At 44.5% G+C, this 24,042-nt stretch overlaps 1 protein-coding gene across 2 annotated transcripts in view; it reads right to left on the bottom strand.

Moving 5' to 3' along the window:
* The window catches only part of HECW1 (HECT, C2 and WW domain containing E3 ubiquitin protein ligase 1), a 265,943-nt gene extending 245,368 nt beyond the window's left edge, over positions 1-20,575 (bottom strand). Inside the window, exon 1 of one of the 2 annotated variants that reach the window (XM_086743039.1) lies at positions 20,438-20,575. Coding sequence is in view for 1 of the 2 variants with exons in the window: in XM_086743038.1 (XP_086599164.1) it covers positions 20,438-20,467 (30 nt within the window). In the remaining variant the exon portion in view is untranslated. The remainder of the gene's footprint in view (positions 1-20,437) is intronic. The other variant, XM_086743038.1, reaches the window with a different exon arrangement.
* Positions 20,576-24,042: the final 3,467 nt, after the last annotated feature.

Genomic DNA, 24,042 nt, shown 5'->3' with positions numbered 1-24,042 from the left:
AGCCTGGACTGTATTCCCTCTGGCATGCATTCACTCTGATAGGAGATTCCAAGAGCTCTTTGAGTCAGCCAAATCCAAAAAGAACATCAAGAGACTGGGGACAGGAAGAAGGAAGAAATAGATTCATCAAGAACAAATCACCAAAAATCATTTTAATTTCCTTCGGCAGCAAAATAACTGTTCTTGTGGCTCGGGAAAAAAGCACAAACACTTTATAGGTGATGTTACATAAGGTTTTGATATAGTCTCACACAACATTCTTGTAAGAAAGTTTGGGAAATAGGATCTAGGTGAAGTTAATTCAGGCTGGATGGAAAACTTGGAGAGCTGTATCCAGCAGTTATCACTGGTTCTACATAGCGTATAAAAGGTACTTGGATGAGTTCTATGGGCTAGTCCTGCTCCGAGTTTTACTGGATGACAGGAAAGAGTTGAGTTACTAAATCTGTAGATCAAATGGAACCAAGGAAGACCACAAATGTGAAGGATGGGATTCAAATCCAATATTACTGTGACAAACTGGAAAAAAACAGGAAAGAAACACAAAGCTGTACACACTGGCAGAAATAACTGCATAAATACAGTAAGGAGAACTTCTAGCCAGGTGAGAGTCCTCAGAGAGGATCCATTGGTCAGAGAGGATGACAACCTGAACATGAGTCAACAGAGTCAAGCTACTGAGCACAACAGAAACAAGTAGGCTGGAACAGATAAACAGGACCATGGAAGGCATAATACGTGGAGTTATCCTTCCACTCTACTGAGTATCAGCAAAGCTTCAGCACTACATCCTCGCCTGGACGCTGCATTTGAAGAAAAAGATGAGCCAACACGAGCAAGTCCAGAGAAGAGTCACAGAAAAGGGCAAAACTCAGGAAAATACAACCCATAGAGATATACATATAATAGGGATTGGTTAGCAAAAATGTGGAAAAAAGGAAGGAGATGGAGCCGGAAGAACAGTGCAAGTGACACCATTTAGTATTTAAGATGCTACCATGAAAAAGAAAGAACATTTTCTCTTGTGCCCACAGTGGATGGGACTGATTACACCACAACAAGAGTCAGCATAAACATTATGAAAAAGTTCCTAGCGATGAAGAGAGCAGCACAGGTACAGGCTTTGACGGGAGTCTGTGGACTCTCCATTCTGAGCAGCCTTTGAAAGCAGCTACATGAGCTTCTGGAGAGCACTGCACGTATCATTCCTCCTCCCTCTACAGGTCACTTCCAACTCCGTATTTCCATGCCGTCCCAGAACAGACATGGCAAGCAGTCATTCGTGCTCTGTAAAATTTTTTCCCCAAGAACAGGACTGGTGAGGACTCATCTACAGGCACTACATTTAAAAAAAAAAAAAAAGATGGCAAACAGATGGGCACAATAGGATTGACCACGGGGCGGGGGGGAAACAACCAAAACAGAAAGATGCCAGAAAGATGCTTATTTCTTGGGATGATGTTTTAAACTCAGAGAAGATAAAGCAGGTCTGTAAAATCACTGTTACTCTGCAGTAAAAGACAGTGGGAGAGGTATTCTTATCCATAAGCAAAATTTTTCTTCCTCTTTTATTAGGGATGGCTTAGAAATGGTCACTACTCCATTTTATCATGTAGCTACTTTAAACATAACTTCTAACTGAAAGATAAGTAAGTAAAAGCCAGGTAAAACGACTCTTTGTGATGAGAATCTGCTTTCTTGCAATTGAGGAATTACACATGGCGACAAAGTAATTGAATGTGGGGGTGTTTTTCTTTTTTCAGCTGGCATTTTCTATTATTTGCATACTTCCAGTAAGACTTGCAGAAGATTGTGGGACACAACAAGATATGACAGTTGCTCTAATTTCTTGTCAAATTCTCTTTCTATTTTCATCTGCAATAAAAGACAAATGGGACAAAAGCAATGACAGGTACCCTCCTCATGCAGTGAGGAGGGGGAGAAAAATTGCATACACAAGTCATCCATTAGTTTAATGCAAAAGAGATTATGGAAGCAGCAGTCACTCAGGAGCAAAGGGATAAGTGATGTTCTTGCTAGCCATTACACTAATGGTGGGAGCGAGGGAATGCCTGCGTAATTGCCAGAGAGCAGGCTGAGACCGACCTCTGGGGACCCAGACAGCGCGCAGGGCACAAGAGAAACTGCTCATCCCTAGCACTGGGATGATTACCAAATCATACGTGTTATTACAGACACCCGACCTGTTCTTGCAACCTTTATCTGTTAAATGTCATTCCCTCGATTGTTCAAGACCCCTGTGAGTCAAATGCATTTCAAAAGCATTGCCTAGGGGAGTAAAGGATTAAGTGTTCGGTTCCCTGTATTCCTTCCTCTGCAATTCATGTGCTCTGTGCACAGAGTTTCCCAATTCAACCCTCAGCTGTGAATCGGGAACCGATCCTCACCTCAAGAGGCAAGAGCAGAACCGGGATGCGCTCTCCCGCCATGCACTGTTCCGAGCTTTACAAAACCCACTCACACCGAGGGAAGCATCAAGCTGCTTCCTTTTCATGCCTTTAGTACACCCAGGGCAACATGAGCCAAAGAGAAACAGCTTTTGCTGCTTTCTTAGTATCTACCACCACACCTAGATGTGCACTCCTTGGCTGATCTTCAACCAACCAGTTGACTACCCTTGGACCTCCCAGGGTCCAGTCAGTGCAGAACTGCTTCTGGCCAACATGCACAAAAAACTAACTCCAGTGAATTAAAGCAACACAAAGCTGCTGAAGTCTTCATTAACTTACCCACTCCACTCTGGGTACAACTCCACATGAGGTTTGTGTGGCTACTGAATTCCTCAACTGATGCCGTGCACCAGACGGCAGCTTTTAGCCAGTGAAGGTCAGCAACAGTTGATATCTCTGAACTGCAGACGACTCATTAGTATGAGGTCTAAGCAAGGCATGAGCAGAGATCCATACATGGCCGCATGCCACGACCAGCCCTGATCCCCAGAACTTGAAAACCATTTCACAGGCTAGATGTGCTCTCTGCAGTACTGATTAAGGTTGTCTTTTTTAAATTCAATCAGGTAATTAAACATCACTTAAAGCCACTCTGTCGAGCATATCTCTCAGGCTTGGTACAGCATGCAAGCTCTTACTGACGGGCAGACACTGCTAAAATTTCTCCCTCACGTGTTGGCTTTTTGGCAGTCCACAACGGGTCACTCTTAATGCAATTTCATTTTCTTAATTAAATTTTGCCTGAGGTATCATCACAAAGTATTATTTCCCTTTGATTCCTTTATTTAATATTTCAGAGTACACACTCTCATCCTGCTTTCACGGGTTAGAAAGTTTCTCCCTTGACTAACCCTCAGAGAAGATGAGAGGATTTTTCTTTTTAAGGGAATAACATCCATGTTTGTTAAATAAACAAATAAAAAGCCATATAACAAGGCTTAGGAGACTGTAAAGGAAAGTGAAACATGGCTAAGTTTAAAAAAAAAAGACATCAATTAAAATAAAAGGTTGTTTCTTGCTATCTTTAACTTTACAAAGCAGTTTCTTTGCAAAAAGAGGAGGGGGGAAAAAAAAAAAAAAATCTGTCTTCCAGTGGGAGCCGCACCGATGCGATGTTTTCCTAATGTACGTAGTACCTGTAGTCACAGGGTTAAGGTAGAAAAAAAAATCTTAGCTTTCCTTTCCAGAAGCAAATCTCCAACTAGCACCTACTGAAAGTCTTCAAATCATGAACCCCATAAGCACCCCGATCCCAAAAGATAAAATCTCCAAACCAGAAGCCTTGAAAACTCCCACGTTGACAGGGAGTCCAGCTCCTGATTTTTCAATACTTACGGACAGAAACATTGGCTGGATATGCTTTTGCACTTTCCAGAAAGTATATAGCTCTATATAGTTATGTGCTAGTGACCTTGAATCAACCATCACTGCTTGGGATACCTTCCACTGAACGCAATTATTTGCAGCCTCTGTTAAAGCACAGCTAAACTCTCCAGGAAGACAGACGCGAACAATGTTAACAACATACACTTCAAGAAAATGCTAATATGAACCACCACGAAAATACTGACCAGTACTATTGCCACAGACAACCCTGTAGTAGATACAAGGTAAGATTTACATCATTCAGTTCTAGCAGTTTTGCTTAAGTTTGCATCGAGGCACTCTCTTGAGAGAGCAGTATCCCCACAGGAAAGTCCAACTTACCTTAAAATACAGAATGGTTCATCTCAAGCCCCTCTCCCTGCCACAGAGAGCACAGTTTATTCCACTGTCACAAGAGGGCTCAATTCTAGACAGCTAAAGTAAGGTGAGATGTATGTAATGTAATGGGGGGAGAAAGATCCCCAGAACATCCACCAAGAAGGTCAGGACCCCTCAGTAGCCTCTAACAGCCATAACGATCTCAATAAGCAACTTGTGTGTGAAAATCCCAAGCCAAAATCATTGAGGTTGTCTGCATTTTGGAAGATTTAAATATCATATCACCTACTAATGAGGCAAAGTAAAAAACAGCACAAACATCAGAAACAATGGTCTCACAAATGGCCAACATCAGACACAATTTTGTGAAATGCAAGGCATAGCACTGAGCTATGAATCATCCACTCAGTGTCAGTACACCAAAAATCTGACAACCTTATATAGGCAGGATAAATACATAACAGCAGTTTACAGATATTACTGCAATAGCCCTGTTGGAGTAGTAAATATTTGGGAAGGATCTGAAGGAAGAAAGTAACAAACTACTCAGGCAGACTCTTACCTCTGTCTCAGTGAGTAAAGAAAGTAGCGTGAAGAGCATTGCCACACCGATGGCAGAAACAAAGCAAACAAAGCACTTCAGTCCTGTTAATTACCCAGCAAAAGAAGGGACAGAAGGCACGAGAACACGTATTTAAGAATCAGCAGTATTCAGTAAATCCATGAAGATAAAAATAAGATAAATAGACAAAAAATTGACCTGGGATTCAAATAAAATGGAACAGAAGAGAAAAAGGCTCTCACAGTAAAATTTTAACTTGCAGAAAGCCAATGAGGTGAAACTACAATAGAAAAGGATAAAAACAACCAAGTCGTGGACAAAGATTTTTGGCAATAGAGAGGAACAGAAAATTACATTCAACAATAACATCAGAAAGAGGTGAAATTGATCTAAAAAAAAAAAATTAAAAATCAAAGACTGACAATGTCCATGACCAAAATACAGGTGGCAGGAGGAGACAAAGCAGAGAAAGCAGGTCACAGAGAAAGAAACTGCACTGGATCCAGATGAGATAGCAGTAAAACAGGAATGCACAAGATACGCAGAGCTACAACATCAGATGCAGAACTGCACATTAAGGGGCTGGAGTCAGAAGATATTAGTTTGGGAGTTAACACAAAAGGAGTATCTGTAAAATAGGAGTATATAGTATAACGGTAACAGATCAGGTGAGGAAGGGTATGCACGTACCAAAGACGAAGACAGGGGAGAAGATTAACAGAAGATTCAAGGAAGGATAAAAGAAAACTGAGGGAAGGTATGACAGAGGTTCACAGAGTCATGAGTGGAAAAGAGAATAGAGGATCATTCACTTTCTCTTCCCATACAAGAAGAGGGGGCATCAAGAAAAGGCACTAGGAGTCAGGTTTATAATATACTAAAGGAGGTGGTTCTTAATGCAACAGAGAGTTGAGCTGTGAAATTCATTTTCAAATTACAGTAAAAGCATAGATAGGCTCAAAGGAAAGCCAGGGAGATTTCATGGAGCAAGTGTCTATTGAACGGTACTAAATCCACAGAGACACAATCAGTTAAGAAAGTTCCTGAGTAGAAATGGTTTGGCAAAGAAATAATATAGAAAAGTGATTTTTCTCATGTCAGACAAAAATCCCTGCCAAAACACCATTTCTGTTGCCTTGATTTCTTAGTAAGTCTAGACCAAAGATTTTGATCCTTAGGTCTTCACATCTGTTCAGAGTCCACATGGGTGACTAGTGTCACAAACACTTTAAAAGTCAGTTTATGCTGACACTTTCACCAGCAGAAACACCTTGCCTTCTTTCCACTCCTTATTCCCAGCCTTTGCTGGGTGTTAGCTTGCACTGCCATAAGACTTCATGGAATAGTCAAATAGACCTCATCTGAGTTAAAACCATATGGCATTAAAAAAAAAAAACCAACCCAAAAAACAGGTTACTTCTAACCCATGTCACTTTCCTGACAGCTCTCCATGCAGCCACACAAATGCACATCCTGACTCAAAGAAATGACTAACATGCAGGGAAGAGTGGCTAGAAAAGCAGAATGATGCAGTGGGATTATTTAGCCTGGAGAAGAAAAGGCTCAGGGGGAATCTTATCAATGTGCATAAATAGCTGGTGGGATGGAGCGAGGCTTTTCTCGGTGGTGTCCAGTGACAGGACCAGAGGCAATAGGCACAGACTGAAATACAGAAAATTCCCTTTAACTACAAGAGAAAACTTTTTTTTTTTTTTAAACTGTGAGGGCCAAAGAATGCAGGATACGTAGATAATTGAATGGCAGATATGACATTACATTTCTACAAGAGAGTTCACATCCCTGCTAGAAGAGCATTTAAGGTTTGAAGATTTAGGGTCCATAAACTGAAAATAGCTAAGCATTCCTTGCAGAGCATGACAACGAAAGATTCCCATTTTTATCCATGAATGGCAGAACACCTTAAGGAAAAGAACTTTTCAAAATGTAATTGTTTTTCATATATACTTGGCTATGTACACTGAGTCTATAAAAACATTAAGTACAGTGATAAAGTTTCTGCTATTTCTCTTTTCCTTCATCCTTGGGCAGACAAAAAGTTTGACACCTCCAAGTTTTGCCCAGATGATAGAGCACTTCAAGACGAGTTCTGCCTCTTGCTATGTGGATACCTGGAGCCAGGGAACCAGTGACACAGTAGGGACCCCCTTCCCGCCCATCATCCAGCGGAAGGAAGTGCAGGCCCAGGGGAAGACTGAAAGGTATCTGTATACGCAGGATGCAAGGCAAGTACTAGCAAAGAAGCACAAGAAATTGGTGAACTGCATAGAATGAGAAATAGTCTCAGGATAATAAAAAACCCCTCCATTAACCTTCTCTTTCTCCATCTTACTTAGGAGTTGACAAAGCTGCTATGTTATTGCTGCGCAGCACGCTCTGAACCAGGAACCACTCAGCTGTTGAACAAATGTGTTGTTGAGTGTTCACACTAAGAAAAATGCATTTTCCACAATCCCGTTTTGACAGACTCAGCAGCTGGAGGATAGCCTTCAGCACACCAGAGCAACCCACGGGGCAAAAGGTGAAAGCAGGTCTTTGCAGGAACAAGACAAATTGCCACAAAAGGGGAGAAAGAAAAAGCTGTTGAAATGGTAAGATTTTAATTGAAGCCATTATTTTTCTGTCCACTGCACCGATGCCTGGTTCGACTGCCACAAGAGAAGTGAAGCCAAAATGGGACATTTCTTTTCATGATGAAGACAACTTCTGAACAAACTGCTGCAGAGAGTTTGCCTTTGCTGTACACTAAGAGACCCCAGCTGTGTCACAGCAAAGACCTTTTTGCAACATAAAAATAAGAAGGTCCCAACACCACTGAAAACAGAAGGGCCTAAACAGTAGCACTATGCTTGGTGTGCAGCAGCTTAGGCTGGTAGCCCAAACATTTTACAGGCTTGCTACTGAGAGAATAGACATAGTAGCCTCCAATGGCTGTAAAAAATGAAGTAGAGATAACGAGAAAAAGAAAATGCTCCCAGTAGTGTCAGGAATTTAAAAAAAAAAAAACAAAACAAACCACCTTGCTCAAATATCGTTAGTATCTAAACTGGAAACTGGAAAAATCTATTGAAAAAGAAAGCGAGGACCCTGTTCAAGGTGATCTTGTTAAGCCAAAAAGCAAACCCGTATGTGTGGGGGTTCCCTCACTGACATGCTTTTGTTTTCCAGTGCGTGAGTGTTACAAAACTGCAAGCTGAGAAGTCTGTGTGGTCTCTGTCCCACATAAACATGCAGTGAATCTTTCCACAGTTATTTTAAGATCTCAAAGGCCAAATGAACCCCTAGTGCAAGATCAGTGATTTAAATGAACTCGGTGTAGCAATGAGATCGGCCCTGGGCTTCCACGAAGTAAATACAATAGTATTTACTATTATGATGACGTGCACTGGAGACAGAAGATAGTTTTTAAGAAACGTCTGTATGCAGCCGAGTAGGTCAAGTCTCATTTTGTGCACTGTGGGAAATGGAAGCATTTTGAAGTTTTCCTTAAAGCTGAAGGATAACAACAACCACCACCACTTTGCCACACCTCCATCTCTGATGTCTCCCAACTGGATCCGATCATTAAACAGGGCTGCAGGGCTCCAGGTCCTCTGAACGGCTGCCAGCTGCAGCATTCTCACGAGGAACATTTTGATTCTGTTTGAAACAGCATTTTTTAGGCAGAAAACTGTTCCACTGGCAGATTTTCATGCAGCTCCATTACTTAATATGCCTGCCTTCCTCCCACAGATGCATACACCAGAGCTACCTCAAGAAGGTCACGATGCTGCACGTTTGCAGTGCATTGGATTGCTCCTGCCAGGTTGCCTGTCTTTGCTGGGAGTGAGAGACTCCAAGGCATGGAGTCATCCAAACAAAGGTGATTCAATGTCTGCACCTAAACGACATATGTATTCCCAAAAAAAATATATGGAGGAAAAAATACATTGAATGTTTTTTGGTTGGTTTTTTTTTGTTTGTTTTGTCTTGTTTTTAAGAGGGGCTTGGTAGCCTTAGGGTGGGTCACATGGTAACAAATTCAGCTCTTTACTCAAGAAGCCAACTACTTGAAAATGAACATCATAATTATACTGCCAAACAATCTCAATCAACAACTGAAGAAGTGCATGTGACTTGCAGTGGGTCTCCAGTTCTCAGTAAAGAATCCACCAGTGCTGCACAGATCGGAGTCATACTGGTGTCTCCGGCTCTTCCCTATGACTCAGCAATCAGCAGGGCTGCCAACGGCTGGTCCAAGCTCCTGAACCACAAAGACAAGCCCGGCAGGACAGCAACACAAGAATGCAAAGCACATACGGTAAGGGGAGGAACATTGCAATTGGTTAGCGGTCTCTAGGAAAGTCTGCTCAACTGCAAGACTCTGGTCTAAAATGGGATTTTCCTCTGAAGGAATTTCATAAAAAAAAAGGTTCTTTGTTAGACAGAAGATCTTCTGCCTCCTGTAGATCCAGAATTTGCCTGCTAACTGAAGCACAAAAGAGTCTGTTACCCCTGCTTCATTTAAAAATTGAAAAAGAAAACCTCACCCAAAATCCTAAAAGGTCTGGGAAGGAGCCAACTTTTTTTTTTATTCATTTAGCATCAACTGCAATGTTAACTATGTTCCTCTGATGAGAAATCCTTCATTTACATGAAGTCCAGCTGAAACCTCTTCAGCTGCAACATCTCCCTCCTGTCCTACCACCAATCAGAGACCACAAACACAGGATCAAGGGAAGGGGTTATGGAAAGACAATGGTTTTGGCTGAGTAGAGCAGCTGGAAAGCATTTTTCTGTTACCTCTCACCTACATCTTCTCACTCTTAAACTTACAGAGGTGAGCCCAACAGCCTTCTGAGCTCACATCCTAGGTTCTCTGAGGCTTGAAGATCTGGTTACCATATATAATCTGTTGCTTATCAAAGTTCTGCATTATATTGGTTATCCTACCACATGGGAGTTTGTATCTGAACACTTTCTTATTTACCATTAGCTACCAGGATTCAGCTCAGAAAACTACTGCACAAAACAACCCAAAGGAACCCATTGGACACATCACTGAGGCACGGACAAAAACAGTTCAGAAGACTAAGACTGAACACAGACATTTTGGATCGGCTCAAAAGAATGGTACTAATTTAGGCATTAAAGTTGAGATGCTTTCAACATCCACAGGATTTAGGGGCCTAGCATTCTGCTCCGGTGCATCCCAGAAGCACCAGTCTTGACACCCCACTCATATGCATATAAAACACATGAACCAGCCCTTGGCAAAGGAACCCAGAAAGTACCCTTCTACCCATTAAATCAGAGTTACGCTCCCCTCTTGCTCTCTGGCTCCACGAATCTTCAAATCTTCTATGCAGGACATAACAACTTAGGTCAGATGGGTGTAAATCATGCCCCATACTCACACACACTAAAAGGAGATCCCTGCCTGCTTGGGCACATTCCCAGTAAGTCACAGACCTAGGTTTGATCTAAATCAGGCGCAAGAGAAGTAACACCACCCCTTCCTGGAGAGGGCAGCTCCTCCCTGAGCAACAGGCCCTACCCAGCACACTAGTTTTGGGTTATTTGCTTCTAAGGACCTGCCAGCCCTTCAGGTACTGGTAACCAGCTTTGCACCTAACCCAGAGCACAAGCACGCTGAGGGGACAGATACGCAGCAAGATGCTTTTTCCTGCATTATACTGGAAATAAAAGTCCTGGGGAGCGCAGAGCAGGAACTCTATTGCTGCTTGCACATAAACCAGTCACCTGCAGCCAACCCAAGCTAATCTGTTATGCCTCTCTTTTTGGTGCAGTGCTGCACAAAACGTGGCTACAGTGTACCAGATATAAGCTAGTAAGCTCACGGTATGGTGTGCAGACTTAGCAGCTTAGATCTTCACTTGCTTAAGGCCCTCTCATCACTTTTCATTTCAGCATGCGGTCATCCCCCCTCATCGTCCCACAGGGATTATTTAGATTAACAATACTGCATTTATATCCCTTTTGGTCCAGGTAGATAAAGGAGATGAACTAGGTTTCCCAGTGAGTTATTAGGAGGCCATCAAGTAGATAGATCTCCTGTCCATCTCTCAGAGCTATTACGAGGAGGTCACAAGTCAGCCAAACACATTATTCACCATGACCCTTCCTGAGCTACTTACTAGATGACACAGTGTTAAATCAGTAGACTCCTCCTCAAACATCCTATTACACATCCTCCCCTTGCTCAGCCAGCCTGACAGCCATCTCATCCAAACCCTGAGCCTGCTGCCACCATTTACGTACCAGCTTTCCTAAGGTGCGTTGTCTTTCTCAAGTCAGTGGGACTCCTTAAGTCAGTAACATCACACGTGCACACACAGAGCTGGCAGAATTAGGTTGTGAAAAAATAGGTCACAACAGGAATGTATTTAAGTCAGAGTCCAGACCTCAGAACCGTATTTTACCAGCAAATTCATACACACATGCACGAAACCCACATTTGATAGCCATTAGAAAGTCATTCTGATATGAACTAGGCAATCAAGATTTTTCACAGAAGTAGAGGCTCTGCCAGAAATATTTCTCTTCCTGCTCCAAGTATACGTTTAAATATACCTCTCCCTCACAACCCTCTATTCATCCTTTTTCTGTAATCAAGCAACTTCTTCTGTACAGTCTTTTGGGAAATTGTTTATTACTCATTTCCAACTAAAGTCTTAGACATTTTTTGTTTGGTTGTTTTTTTTTAAAGATGGTGAGAATGCAGGGTTGACATCCACCTGCAGGGAGCCTGGCTGGGCCACTACCCCCTAGTTCAAGCTTCAAAAAGCCACCTTTGCAGGTAGGTCCAGGCACACACACAAGGAAAGGAGACAGGGCACAAGGGCAGTTTGCCCCCTTTCTAGAAGTTCTGCAGCAATTTCTCTGTGTTTGTGATGATCTTTCCAGACGGACAAGACAATAAAGCTGACACCTAGAAGTTACCATGTGGCTCCAACAAGGAAATCATAGAATGGTTTGGATTGGAAGGGACCTTCAAAGGTCATCTAGTCCAACCCCCCTGCAAGGAGCAGGGACATCTCCAATCAGTTCAGGTTGCTCAGAGCCTCATCCAGCCTGGCCTTGAACGTTTCCAGGGATGGGGCATCCACCACCTCTGTGGGCAACCTGTTCCAGTGTTCCACCACCCCCAGTGTAAATTTTTTTTTTCCTAATATCTAATCTAAATCTACCTCCCTCTATTTTAAAACCATTACCCCTTATCCTATTGCAACAGGCCCTACTGAAGAGTTTTTCCCCATCTTTCCTGTAGGCCCCCCTCAGGTACTGGAAGGCTGCTGTAAGGTCTCTCCAGAGCTTCCTCTTCTCCAGGCTGAACAGCCCCAGCTCTCTCAGCCTGTCCTCATAGGAGAGGTGCTCCAGCCCTCTTATCATCTTCATGGCCCTCCTCTGGACCTTCTCCAACTGGTCTATGTCCTTCTTTTGTTGGGGGCTCCAGAGCTGGACGCAGTACTCCAGGTGGGGTCTCACCAGACAGGAGCAGCTAATCCTTAGCTTATATTTTTAGAAGACAGTGTCTGCTTCCACCCTCCTTCTTGGATCCACCTCTAGCCGAACCTCAGCAGCATAGCTGGCAAGCTGAATGCACAGAAGCACCCAGAACACTTCACCACACCTTCGCTACAATTTTGCTGCATTTCCTGCAGCATGACTGCTTGTTATTTTGCTCCCACGTCCCAAACTTTTTCATTCCTTCTCCAGCAACAGTAAAATCTAACACTAGGTTTGTACACTTCAGGATAAGCAGGTACCCTTTTGCACACAGTTGAGTGCAACAGAGACAGATATTTAACGTGTCAGACACTCACAATTAGGTGATATGTTTTTAATTAGAAATGCCCTCATATAATTGCTCTAATACAGACACTAAGGTTTAAGCCTACATCATGCTATTAGGTACAGAGAATTAGTCTGAGTTACTAACCTGTGTTTTAATTGTCGGAGACATGAGATTGCACGGCCTAGGAACAGCTATCTGTGTAGAAGAGTGCCTTGGAAAGAAAAACAATCGCCCAGTTCTCGGGGAGTGGGAAGGTTGAAGAGGGGAAAGGAGACATTAAAGCGAATGCACACTGATGTGCAGAGAGGGAGAGCCTTTGAAAATCTGCAAAGGGGATGCTTTGAGAGGGACAGTTCTGAGGAGCACGAAGGAGTAATGCAAAGTCAAATTTCAAGAGCAGGTAATGGTTCCACATCAGCATGCAGTTTCTTGACCAACATATTCTTTAATGGGAGCTTTGCTGATATTTAAAAAAATGGCTACTTTTATTTCATACACAAAGCAAAATCCTTAAGGAACGTTAAGAAGTGGAAACAAAAAACAAGGTAAATCAGGCAGCCTAACCCTAATAAGCCACTACCATAGTGATGCGTCTTGGACACGAGTTCTACCACAGGACAAGATGCTTTTATGTTGGCATCCTTTTCTAGACTAAGAAGAAAAGGAAGAGAAAATCTAGTTCAGCTCATCAGTGTTTAATACCCAGTCTGGGTAGTAACTCCTATGGTTGTTTCTACTTTAGCCTGCTGCTAGAGCAATGAGAAAGAAATGTCAGTGCTTCACACTGGCACAGCAAACGGCCAGCTTCACTATGAGACTTAGCTCCATAAAAAAACAAAAAAAACCAAAAAAAAAACAACAAAAAAAAAACCCAAAAAAAGAAAAACCCACAAAAAAAAAAACAAAACCCAAAACCACACACATGCAGAAAAAAAAAAAAAAAAGAAAATCACAAAAGGCCAGACAGCACTGCCCTTCATCAAGCAAAGTTTCCCAATAACTTCAGAAGGAGCACTGTTCATTTTCAGACCAAGGGTTTGACTCAATAATATTTTATCTCGGCATCAAGTCTCTACTATGACTCAGATTACATATGTAGTATTTCTGAATCATGGTATTGACCTCACATCGACTACTGTATGACAGCATGGTGCAGTCAAATTAAGCAACTTAAAAGTTTATTAAAAGATCTTGCTCTAAATCTCTACATAAGCTTCCACAGGCCTGTAACCAAGGCAGCAGACAACTTCATGGCTAATGGGTCTTTCATGAATCTTGAAAAGCATCATCTTGGAAACATGTGTTCTGACTCCAACATTAAACATTTCATCCACTTCCCCCCTTTTCATGTTAACCATGTAGCAACTGAACCTTGCTATTTAAATCAAGATGCCACTTCACAGAGTAAATCTGTTGTTGCCTTTGTCTTCTTCAGGCAATCACACAGTTGCACACAAAAAGTACCATGTCAAACAGAAAGTATATATATTTTTACACTAAAAAACCTAAAGCCTCTCCCACAGCTTTTTTTTTTTTCTTTTTTAACACATCATTAAGGACACTTGACAACTAACCCAACACTTGATGGATGTTCTGCATTAGAATGTGAATTCCAAGTTTAAATTTTCCTGATGCTGCATTAAGATGTAGGCACAAGACAGTATCTCCTACTTTAACAACTCTTCATCAGTCTTGACAGGGCCCAGATTTCAAAGGAAAGCATCTAGCTGCCCAAGGACCAGCTTGGGACACCAGGTGATCCCATCCATCCCACTAGTCTGTCAAGCACTTGTAAGCCTGCCCACAGATGCCCCAGGCAGGTAGCTCCCTATGCAGCAGCTGTGTCCAGCTGGAAGGAGGACTGCAGTTCACACGGTTCAGGAAGTACCTTACCACAGGCATCCAGCTCACAAGCAAAGCTGGATTATCACCAACTTCATTGCTTCTTACCTAGCTTAGCAAAGTGTTGTAGTTCAGCCCCGATCAGGACCGGACTATGCAGTCTCTCTCTCACTCCCCCCCACCCTCCAGTGGGACAGAAGCGAGAAACTGGTAAACAAAAAAAAACCCAGCAAAAACTCATGGGTTGAAATGGAACAAAAAAAAAAAAAAATAACGGCAATAACAGAAGAAAATAAAACAGTGATGGAATACAAATACAGTATAATGCCTTACAACAAATCTCCACACCTAGTTTCTTCCACGTAGCAGGAGGCTGCCCTCAGCACCCCCCTCACTTATACACTGAGCATGACGTCAGATGGGATGGAATAGCCCTTTGACTAATTTGGGTAAATTAACCCCAGCTGTTAGCTAATTAGTTAACTATCCCAGCTGGGTGCCCCAGCCATAGGGGCCACCAGCTCCAGTTCTCCGCCCAGCTGAGGTGAATGTTAACTCCATCCTAGCCAGAACCAGGGCACAAAGTCTGCACAACACACAACATGCATTCTGCCAGAGACACAGACTTTGGCAGGATAGTTTGCTTCAGGAAAGAAGAGGAGTCACAGCAACAGTGAACATCCAGAGAACACCTCTGTGACCCACCTGCTCCATACAACCAGCATTCAGGCATTTCACCAGCAAATAGTAAAGAGCAACTTGTTTGACCATCTCATCAAGCATTTCCCCTCTCTTTGCTCTCCTCTCCCCCTTGGGAAAAGCGGACAATTTCCCGCTCCACCTCTTCTGCTTACACGTGTTTGGGAGGGGTATCCATCAGTCTGCACCGTCGCAAAAAGTATGTAGTGACTAGCAGTGCAACATCCAATCTTCCCAAGCTTGCAGGATGCCACCATCCCAAATTTTACATGGAGACGTGCGAAAGCACTTTGTTGGCACCAGAACAGCTCCTCCTTTCTCTAGAACAGCAGGCCTGCTGAACCACATGTTTCAGGACCTGAGAAACCTGATTTGGTAATTGAAGGTGCACATGGCACACACTTTCCTATGGTATGGAAAAACTAATTATACCACATGACAGATTTCAGTCCTGGTGTTCAAGAGCTCATTAACAAAACTACTTGAAAAGGTGCTAATAGAAACAAAATGCCTTTAACATCACAGGCTTCCCAGATGACTCCTGCTACAGAGATGGATGACAAATCGCTCTGTCAGTCATCTTTAAATTCCATATTGACTACATTGAAGCAATTACCCATTTTATTTTTAGAACATATTCCATTTTAAACGCAAGTGATTCAGTCCAAGAGACATTCTATACTGCATCACTATACCATGGGTTAACAACCCTTGAATTTAAATAGATTTTAATTCTGGGATAAACACTTGCTTTTTTTTTTTTTTTTCTTTCCTTTTGTATCTAGATATTGGTTGGGAATTTTTAATTCAGGCTTCGAACCAAACAAACGTTAGTGTTCTGCAGAGAAACAAAAATATCTGGGAAGTGTGAAAGACCAAGCCTGTTTTGCTAAACGCATAAAATGAAACCTCAGCGAAGGTCTCAATAACAGCCTTCCCGACTGCTGTGCACACGCTCTCTCCCACAGACCTTCTGCTCTGCAGCAAGGGAATGCTGCCTGCGCCGCCGCGTCCTCAAAGAACTTTGCAATACAATGGAACGCGGCGATTCCCAGAGGAACACGGTGCTGATCATTTACTTCAATATTTCAAACAAGAACACTGGGGATTCCCCCTTTTTTTAAAGTCTAACAGGAACAGCTTGCTGTATCGCTCCCCCACCAAGCCCCCCAAGCCATCTCAAGGTTTATCTGCATTGTAGGCAATGTTCTGGACAAAAGGATGAGGGGCTGGGATCAAGCTCAGGCTGCTCCTAACTCATAGAAAAGGAAGGTGAGATGATTTTTAAAAAGCGGAGAGTTGGGGAAGGAGAGCCCTGAGGAGCTGAGGTTTCTGTCGCTGCTGCCACCGGAGAAAGAAGACAAACAGGAGCTGCAACAGGTACTGCAGCAGGGGAACCCCACTTCATGCTCAGATGTCCTGCTCAACCCAACTGCTCCCTCTTTCTAAAGCACAAACAGCCTGTGGGGCTAGCCAGCCTCTTGCCCCCAGCAGTCAGCTGCCCATGACAACAGCCTGTTTTCCCTGTACCTTGGACCAGTCTTACTGGTCCACGTTCTGGTAAACCCACAAACATCTGCGATGAGGACACCATCTTGCCAAGGGACAGTCCCAGCACCTCCTGAAGAACCTAAATCTCCTACTTCAGAGCTGAGGACGGAATACCCTAGCCATGGCATAGCTTATCAAAAATTCCAAGACTGACTCACAAGCCCATTATACAGCTACCTAGCCACCATTCATTAACTGTAACAAAAATGACCCTGGGCTCCCTACATCAAAGGACCATGCCATTTCTTCTTAATTAACTCTAAAGATCTCGCTGGCCTCAAATCTCAGCAGGAAAACATCAACTGAAGTCGGTGGCATCTCAGCCTGCCCTTTACTACTGCATGTTTTCATTTTCTTGTGCTCCACGCCCCCCATACTCCTGAGATTATCAGTAGAAACCCAAATACTGCTGTGTTTTAGGATAAATGCATTAGTATATAAGATCTAGCCTGTTTTAGACTGTATTAGAATTAATGCTCACAATATCTAAGGCCAACAGATACATATTTATAAGGAATCAAACCAAACCCTTGCAGTGTTTGCCACTCAGCCATTGCAGAATCACAACAGAACATGAAATTTTACAAGAGAAATGGGTAAAAAAAAAAAAAGCCTTAAACAGAAGCAAAACTGACTCATCTCCTTATTGCCAAAACCGAGAAAGCCACTGAGCGTAAACAAACAACAGACATCCTGAAGAAAAGAGGGCGTCACAATTCCTTTCCATGCTAATAGGCAGACACACAAACTGGCACGAGCAGGACCATCCTCCAGCTACTCCCATAAGCCCATCCGGGGGAAATGGCCAACGCTACAGTGATGTTCCTGGCAGCGCAGGCACCATCAGAGGCCAGGGAGCACCTGAGGTGGTGGTGACTCCCAGTTCATTGATGGTTCCTAGTTATATACACGGGAAAGCTGTGACAGCTGCAGGTACAATCCACTCATGGAAGCCACATGTGTTTAGATACTCAACAAAATTGGTTTGGGTGGTATTCATAACGGCACACTTTGGCTTAGGCTGGCATCCGCTCTACACAACAGGAGGGATAGCGACCCAGAGCACTTGTATAAGGCTTGAGTTCTCCTCTCTGTTTATAGGGGCCCACAAAGGCCATGATCTATTCACACTGAGGCCAGACCACGCAGGTACCCCCTAAGTTCGGAGGAAACTAAGTAGATAAGACTTAGGACAAGAGAGACACTGAGGAAGAACGAAAAGAAAGTAATTGTGAAGGCCAGTTACATCCTCCAGCAAAGTCCATCATCACAAACTAAGATACTGCAGAGTAATTGCTTTTTTTAATTAATGAAAACCCTTCTGTTTGAACTTTGCAACACACTTAACTGGTGTGGGAATAGGGAGGTTATCTTGCGGGATTTTTTTTTTTTTTTAAAGCAGCTTTCAGAGTTGAAACCACAGGGGCAACCTTAATGCCTGCATCCACAAGACAGATTTCCAACGACGTTAAAATATAGGTAAACTCAACATCTTTGTTAGTACAGCCCCTGGCCCGACAACAACTATTCAACACCATCACTCTCTCAACTTGAATCCCCCCCACTCTGGCACAGCCACATCTTTCACAGTATTTCAAAAAGCAGCTAATAAGCTAAACCCCACTTGCACTATTTATTCAAGAAATTGCATTGTCTGTAAGAAGACCATTCAAAAGGAGGCAAAAAGAAAGATTTCGCACTATCTTAAATGAACACTACTTAGCGTCAGACATAGCACATGAAAAACTCCACGAAGCTTCACAGGGATTATCTCACAATTGTAACAAATCACATGCTATGTACATGAAACACAAAGCCACAGAAAGATGCACTTCTGTAATAAGTCTTGGCCAGTTATTTACTGGAATACAATAAATACCATGTTGTTTATTAGAATACATTTAAAATACTGACCATATGGATTTTGAATCAATTCTTTGGGACGTTCTGAGCGTGTGTACACAGTTTGCTTTCAAATAAATCACCACCACATTCAGATATTGATAGTTCCTCGTAAAGTCACGGAGTGCACCAGGTCATGCTCTGGCCTGCTCTGGTTTCAAATGAGTAAGCTGATGAGAAACAGCTGATTGATACTAAAAAGGTCAGGAGTCCAAAGCTCAGGTCACATTAAGTCAGCAACACATTAGCGTACGTGTCACAGGAGAGATACAACACGCCGTCCACCACCGACTTGCACGCCGCTTGCTCCTCGCAAGCGCTGGCCATCTGACCGACCACTCTTTGTTCTGAGCTAACTCCCTGCTCACCCTCCTGAAACAAACAAGTAAATAGACCCAAGCAGTTCCTGTGTAAGGACAGGTACTCTTTCCCCTCCCATGCTAGACTGAGCCTGCATTGACAGGTTGAGTGCTGTGTGTTGACTAAGTGTGCACTGCTTCTAACATCCACTTCGTGTTCCAGCATGAAAATCAACATTGCACCTGTGCTGTCCAAATGGGTGTGTGTTTCAGGGGCAGAGAGAAGCAGAGAGTGCAGCCAGGTTACATACTGTACTCCACTTCTTCATAAAACACACGTACTACACAGAGAAATGATAATCCCTTCTTAGTGGAAAATCCAAATTTTCAAAATGAATCCCCAGGCTAAAATGAATTACTGTAATAACTGCAATCCTCGTATGAGCACTAATCAGAAAGGCGCAGCTGACCACCTGCTATGTGGCACCACTGGTACCGCAGCACCCTGCCCCTAATTGATGCCGTGTTCAGACGGGGCTGGGTGCCCCACAAAACGAGGCGGTAGCACTGGTAAATACGTGGACAGGAGCACAGCCTGACTGATGGTTGTACAGTCTCACTACGCACTTCTGCTGAGAGCAGCATTAAAAAAAAAAAAAAAGGCACTACTGCAGCTCCAAACAGCAGGATACAAAAATCTAAACCCAGGCCAAGTAATTTCTTCTGCAACTACAGAGAAACACATGGGAAACGACGCAAGAGACAACAAAATGAATTGTATGTGCCTATATCAGTACAAACCCATTATTTGTGCAGGCTGCGAAATGAAAAAAAGCAGCATTTGACAATGCTACAGGCTGGGGCAATGTTCTTAACAGACTTATAAGTTATTTTATTTAATTGCTAATGAAAAAATGTAGTTACATAATAAGACAAGGCAATAACCAAAATACGAAGTCACAAGATTGGCTTACAGCGACTGAGCCGGGGGGGGGGGGGGGGAAGGCAGTTCGTGCCTTAAATTCTGCTGCATTGTCAAGGAGCCAAGAACCAAATCTGAGGGTTGCTTCTTTTACAGGGAAGGGATGTAACCGCCGAAAAATCCAGCGCGGGACCCTTCATCACCGCCCGCGCGCATCCACATCCCCAAATGATGTCAATCCCCGCCGGCACGTCGCTCATCGTAATTCTACGCTCGCTAGTGAAATTCCGCCGACAGGCCGACGGCTAAGCCCGTAACCCACGGGGGCCCACCGGCTCTCCAGGGACCCGGCCACCCTCCACCCGCGACAGTGCCCACGGACACGAGTGGGGGGTTGGGTGGGGGGGGTCCCATTCCCGCACAGAGCGGCCGGCTCCGAGGCACAAAGGCGGATGACAGCGCACACCCAGGACCCGCCACCGCATCCCGCCGGCCGAGCGGGGATGCCGGCCCCGGGAAGGGGCCTTTCCCTGCGGCGAGGCCGCTGACAGCCCCCATCCCGCTTCGCACTTCTCCGCCGGGAGGCAACACCCGACCCCAAACACACCCACCCCCTATCCCCGAACCCACCACCCGCACCCGGGGCCGGGCGGCAGCAGCCCCCCGTACCTGGACAATGCCGGCCTGGGCACAGCTCATGCTCCCCCGGCGAGGGCAGGTCTCACATCCCACACGTGTCAGCCTTCAGGGTTGGAGGACGGGGCGCCGGCGTGTCAGCCCCCGCCGAGCCGCACCATAGTCCAGCACCAGCTGATACGCCCGCAACGCCGCCGCGCTCCCTCCTCCTCCGCCCCGCCAGCCTCCTCCCACCCCGCCGCCTGTCGCTGGGTACCGGCCGCCTGGAGCCACCCACACGCCGCGGCGGGCGCCCGGCAGCGCCGCCCGGCCCGGCCCGGCCCGCCCCTCAGCGCACCGCCTCCCGCCCGGCACGGCGGCGTCCCAGGCCGCCTGAGGACGGGAATGGGACACAGCGGCCCGCCCGGAGGAGGCCGTGCCCTCCGCCGGCGTCCCCAGCCCCTCAGCCCTTAGGCCGCCGCGCCGCCCTCCCGCCAGGCGGGCGCGGGCCGAGGGGCGATGCTGCCCACCCGGGGGCCGTCCGCTCTCCTCCGCTGCTGTCGCAGGGACAGCACGGTACACAACCCCGCTCCTTCCCCGAGGGAGCGACCCTGCCGCAGATGGGCACGGAGGCAGAAAACTGAACCTGTTTTCCTTTTTTACCCCTTCAAACTCAGGCGTGCAGCCCTCCCGCCGACTCGCCCGCGTTGCCATAGCCTCCGGAGTGACCATTAGTGCCTTTTCGCCCACGCAGCGTGGGGAGCACTGCTGCTCTGGGAGCTGTACCACCTCCCGTGGGGAACACGTACCTTTCAACACCCAGCTCTCCAGCCTCTCCTCCTGGACGGTACTTTATGAGCTACACCCCTAGACCAAAAAAAAAAAAAAAAAAAGCACAGCTGGGAAGAAAGCAAGTTTCCCAGTGCAGTTCAGGATCCGGGCAGGGGTGCTATACACTCATCTCTCCCACAGGTCTTGCGTTTTTCTTATCACTGGGTAAATCTGCTCCCCAAAAAGAGACCTGGAGTGCTACTGGGGCTGCAAGGAACAGCGGCAGCTTCCACCAGCAACACGCTGCCTCTGCACCTGGCTGTTAAAAGGGCTGAAGACCAGCTCTCCGTGTCAGCTGGAAGGGGGGAAAGACAGAACAACCACCCTGCAGAGGCTTGCTAGCCCACTCACCTCATTTCTCTAGGTAGAAGGTTTTTAGAGAAGAGGGGGTTCTTTTTAAACCATGCTGTTGGAGTGGATTTCCCCCTCCATGCTACTAAATACATCAAGTTTTCAAGAATCTTCTAAACCTTAAGTTGTATCCTGAAACAAAGGCATGTTGATAAAAACAAATATGCCCAGTAACATATCACAATTGAAGTTGGTTGTTTCTAAAACCATCTTTGCATCCTCCACTCATACATATTTCTTTTGAACAAAAGATTTACTGTCCTTGTTATCAGTGCAAGAAATATTTTTTTTCTTGTAGTTCTCTAATCAATGCACTCTGAAATATTTTCAGAGACATTGTGGCCTTTAATTTCCACTTGTTCATCTCATTTCCTTTCTTAAAGAGGTAAAACAGGAGAAATTAGAATTTAGTATCAACAGAAACCTCAGAAGAAAAATTAAATTGAATTTGGGGAGGAGAATGGCTTGGTATTTTATTACATTAGGGAAAGAAGAAATACATCTACAATCAGAATTACTGGCACACAAGTGGGCTTGTTCACTGTGCAGAGTGGGAAGAAAGAGGGGCCCACCACAAAGCCACACCAGCTTTTCCCCAGGAGCAAGGCAGACCAGAAGATGTACCAGGCCATGAAGGCCACACAAGCAAATCAGTGTGCATCTCAGGATATGCCTGTGTGCAAACACACTCTTCTGCAGGTGTTTGAGAAATGCAGCCAGTGTTCAGGCAAGCACACTGCCTCTCCTCATCCAGTGAAGCCATCCACCGATCATAGATTGCTGTCCACCATGCTAACCTACAGGAGGCCTCCAGCCAGATATTTGGCTGCTTGTTTTAAAGCTGTATATCAATGCTTACGCTGGTACTTCTTGTGGTCAGCATGTGCTTTTGCCCTTGCACTTTGAAAGTCTAAATAAGGAATGAAATAAAGATGAGGGAGGGAGTCATGGAAAGGTGGCATGGAAAGGTGAAGTAGTTTGCCCAGGTCACACAGCAAGTCTCTGGAAGAGAGCAGAGAACTGTCCCAACCCTCCTCACTCTTGATTCATTGCCCCCTCTGAGCTTTCCTCCAACTCCTCCTGGTCATGTGGGTTAGTGGTGTACGTCTACATCATGTATTAATCGCAGACATGCATCTCATCTTCAAAGGTGGATGCATTTGTTCATTCTACCAAAGACATTAAGTTAGCTAGAACAGGAAAATAAATGCTGATGCTCTAAAAAAAAAAAAAAAGTCTAATCCAGCAACTCAAACTCCAAGCTCGATTTGGAGTTGTAGAGGCAGCCTACTGTTATGGCTGTGCAAAGAGGAACTAAAACCCCCACCAGCACATTTCAGAACTGTAAGACTTGAAACACAAGGACTTGCCATGCTCTATGGGCCTGGGGAGAGGAACCCCTTTAAGGAGGACTGGGCATGTGTTTTCCTCTTCACTAGCTATCACCTCTGCTTTTCTTTCAGACTGAAAAGAACGTCTTTAATCTTCTGCAGAAGGAGGAAGTTGAAAATTGTCCCCTGTTGGAATTCGAGTAAAACCAGGGAGATTAAAATTAAGATCAAGAGGCAAACTGCATACTCACCTCCTGTAGTTGTACATTCAAATATTGAGCCAGAAGATGAATGTGGCAAGTGATACAGAAAGTGAACCGGGCTTTGAAGAGGACTTTTTGCCCTATGTTGCTCACATTGGAAATAAAGTGGTTTCCATTGTAACTTTGCATTTTACTGAAAAGGAGGAGAGTTGCATAATGCATAAGGAGCTTTAAAATTAGACTAAACTTTGGCAGTTCAGATGCTTATCTATATTATAAACAAACCTCTGAATTTCATATGCCTACCTATTTTACACTCCCCAGCCTCCCACAGACTAAGCAAAACAGCAAGTTTTGCTGTCCCACAGGCCTGTCAACAACTTCTGGTATCTCTTCAGCCAAGGCATAATCATGCCTCAGGACAGGTCTACAGACAGCATAAGGTGAATATGATTTTGACAGCCAGTGACAGAGATGCCCATTTTGCAGGGAATTTTGCAGACTTTTGGCAGCCAGAGAGTAGTCCTGCAAAAGCAGGAAATGGGAGCAAGAACAATTTGGCTTGGGGAAGGTGGAAAAGGCAAGATGAAGCAACTGTCTCTTTCCCTACTGAATATTTTGGAGGGACACAGACCTATGCTCTTGAGTTGGTGCAGGATGGATTCCATTGCATTTTTGAAATCTGTCATTCTGGTGGCTCATTCATGCCTGGTATGTATCGGAGGAACTTCTACTCAGTATAGCATAGCATTCTGAACAGTTTGTAGTTATTTTGAAATGCTTTGGTCAAGTAAGTGAAAAACTAGGAAATTTTAGTGGTTCTTAACAAATGTTAGGTACACCTTCATCTGAAAAAAACAGAAATATGGTGGTTGTCACGTTACAACTAATTAAAAAACAAACAAACAAACAAAAACCACCAATGTCCTTCTCTGCAAGACTC

Source organism: Chlamydotis macqueenii, chromosome 2 (assembly GCF_036417535.1).
Source record: "Chlamydotis macqueenii isolate bChlMac1 chromosome 2, bChlMac1.mat, whole genome shotgun sequence".
In the NCBI taxonomy this organism is placed as follows: Eukaryota; Metazoa; Chordata; class Aves; order Otidiformes; family Otididae; genus Chlamydotis; species Chlamydotis macqueenii.
Note: the sequence above shows the minus strand (reverse complement) of the source record. Positions and strands in the feature narration are given on the sequence as shown.